We start from the raw sequence: 2,404 nt of genomic DNA, 5'->3' as shown, positions 1-2,404 counted from the left end.
GAGTATTTTTTCTGCAGCTTTCACGCTGGTGCATTAACAAATATATGTATAATATTTAGAAATTATATCCAGAAATTAATTTGTAATGATTAAATGCAGACACATAATCAACTTAATTATGTGAACATAGGTTCATGATCAAATGTTAACATTGGTCAATAGCCACATTTTGCAACCTTTTTATTATATATATATATATATATTTTTTTTTAAAAGCTGCAACTTCTATGAACCAACAAACTCCTCCTAATACCTTTGGTCCAAGACAAGCCCAAAGCCCCTTCACCCTGGCAGCTAGTGGGAGGATGCCTGAGGAGAGGGTGAACGACTGCCACTTAGCCTTGACCAAGTTCATAGTGAAAGGCCTACACCCCTTTGCAACAGTAGAGTCCAACTGTTTTAGGTAACATTCTGTCAATATACATTACACAGTATATAGTTACGTACATTTTTAGGATATAGATGCATGATAAAAAGGGTTGTATTTCAGCCCCATAATTCCACAATACAATAAACAACAACACCATTTAATAATTATAAAATAACAAATTATAATTGTTTTTTTTTTGTAGGGAAATGTGCAGGGCACTCAACCCTAAATATACCCCTCCTTCCAGAAGTTATCTAAGCAACACATTAATTCCTTCCTGGTATGATGTTGAAAAGGCCAATGTGATCAGTGAGCTGAAAGATGTGCCAAAGCTGGCCACACATCAGATGGGTGGACCAGTCTCCGGCAAGATCACTGTCTCACAATTACAGTGCACTACACAAGCCAGGGCAGTGTAAAACAGAAGGTCCTTCACACCAGGGCAGTGTACAAATCACAAACTGGCAAAGTAGTGGCAGAGGAGATCTCAGACATCCTGGAAGAGTTTGAGATAGATCCGAGCAAGATTGTAGCTGTGACTGTTGATAATGCTAGCAATATGGATATTGCTATCAAGAAGCTACAGATCCTAAAAATAGGATGTTTTGCACACACATTGAATCTGGCTGCACAGAAAATTTACAAAATTGCATCTATTGATAAATGGGCAGCCCGAATCAGAGCAGTGGTCGTGTGGTTCAAGAGATCCTCAATGTCCAAAACAGTGTTGACAGAAAAGCAACAGCTCCTTGGTAAGTTGAATCTATAAGTGTTATTTTGAATAATTCACACATCTAACAATATAAAATCAATATTTAAGTGTGTGCTAAATAAATGTGTGTTGTTTTTTGTTGTTGTTGCAGGCCTTCCACAACACTCACTCATCCTGGATGTCAAGACCAGGTGGAACTCTCTATATCTAATGATAGAGAGATTTATGGAGCAGTTTCCAGCAATCCAAGCAGCAGCCTTGGACCCACGACTGCAAAAAGCATTGTCCAAGGACAACCTGGACCGTCTGAAAGATGAGGACTTCCATAAGGCTGAGGAGTTTGTCCAGATCATGAGAATCCTTTATACATCCACATTGTGTGTGTCATGCGAAAAGAATGCCACCTGTGGACAGATCTTACCCATCCTTCAAAAACTGGAAGAACATTTTACTCTGAAGGATGATGATACCATGTTTGTGGCATCAATCAAAGAGAAGGTGTGGGAGAACCTCTCCCAGCGATATCAGAATGATGACATTCAAGCCTTCCTGCATGAGGCCACAGCAATGGACCCCAGATTCAAAGGGAGGTCAGTCAGTGATGCAACTTGGGACAGACTGAGGATGAAAGCTATTGACAGTGGGACAGGACCAACAACAGAGCTGGAACAGACAGATACAGAGCACCAGCAAAAGGATGGGTCATCTGAAGAAGAAGGTGAGGAAATGGAGGAGACAATACCTCCAATGCAGAAAACAAGGAGTGCCTTGGAGGAGCTGTTCTCAGAGGAGGACAGGAAATTAAGGTTGACCATCCAACAGGATACCTCTGCCCTCACCCTTAGCGAACGTGTTGGCCAAGAGGTTGAGGTCTACAAAAGCCTGCCTCCCATTCCTATGGCTGAAGATCCTGTGTTGTGGTGGTGGGAGAAGAGAGCTGTTCTGCCCCTCCTCACAAACGTTGCAACAGGCTACCTCTGTGCTCAAGCCTCCTCCACCCCAAGTGAAAGGGTGTTTTCAACTGCAGGGAACACATTAAGCCAGGAAAGGTCCCGTCTTTTGCCAGAAAAGGCAAATATGTTAATCTTTCTTCAGAAGAATGGCTAAAGAGTCCTTTTGCAGCCTACCTACATGCCCCACATCTTGCTGTGTATCACTGTATGTTCTTTTACAGAAATTATTTTTACAGAAAAAGTTTATTTAATTTGTTTTACATTAATTTGTTTTTTGTATAATTGTTATTTGTTCAAACATGGCTGTTTCTTTAACAATAAATAATTGTTTTATTATTTTTACATAAAAAAATAAAGCAATGTTAATTC

The 2,404-nt window shown here is 40.3% G+C and overlaps 1 protein-coding gene across 1 annotated transcript; it reads left to right on the top strand.

Annotated features, from left to right (window-relative positions):
* Positions 1 to 227: 227 nt before the first annotated feature.
* On the top strand, positions 228 to 2,189 carry LOC129454570 (E3 SUMO-protein ligase ZBED1-like). The gene is made up of 4 exons (XM_073858714.1): positions 228 to 403; positions 573 to 679; positions 763 to 1,122; positions 1,234 to 2,189. Exons 1-4 carry the CDS (start codon positions 228 to 230, stop codon positions 2,187 to 2,189), a joined length of 1,599 nt encoding a protein of 532 aa, XP_073714815.1.
* Positions 2,190 to 2,404: the final 215 nt, after the last annotated feature.

This window comes from Misgurnus anguillicaudatus, chromosome 20, assembly GCF_027580225.2.
Source record: "Misgurnus anguillicaudatus chromosome 20, ASM2758022v2, whole genome shotgun sequence".
In the NCBI taxonomy this organism is placed as follows: Eukaryota; Metazoa; Chordata; class Actinopteri; order Cypriniformes; family Cobitidae; genus Misgurnus; species Misgurnus anguillicaudatus.
The sequence above is the reverse complement of the archived record's forward strand: the minus strand, read 5'-3'. Positions and strand labels throughout refer to the sequence as shown.

Coding starts and splice junctions, on each gene's coding strand:
- LOC129454570 (XM_073858714.1), top strand. CDS start 228: ATGAACCAACAAACTCCTCCTAATACCTTTGGTCCAAGACAAGCCCAA. Junction 404..572: donor GTAGAGTCCAACTGTTTTAG/GTAACATTCTGT, acceptor TTTTTTTTGTAG/GGAAATGTGCAGGGCACTCA. Junction 1,123..1,233: donor AGAAAAGCAACAGCTCCTTG/GTAAGTTGAATC, acceptor TTGTTGTTGCAG/GCCTTCCACAACACTCACTC.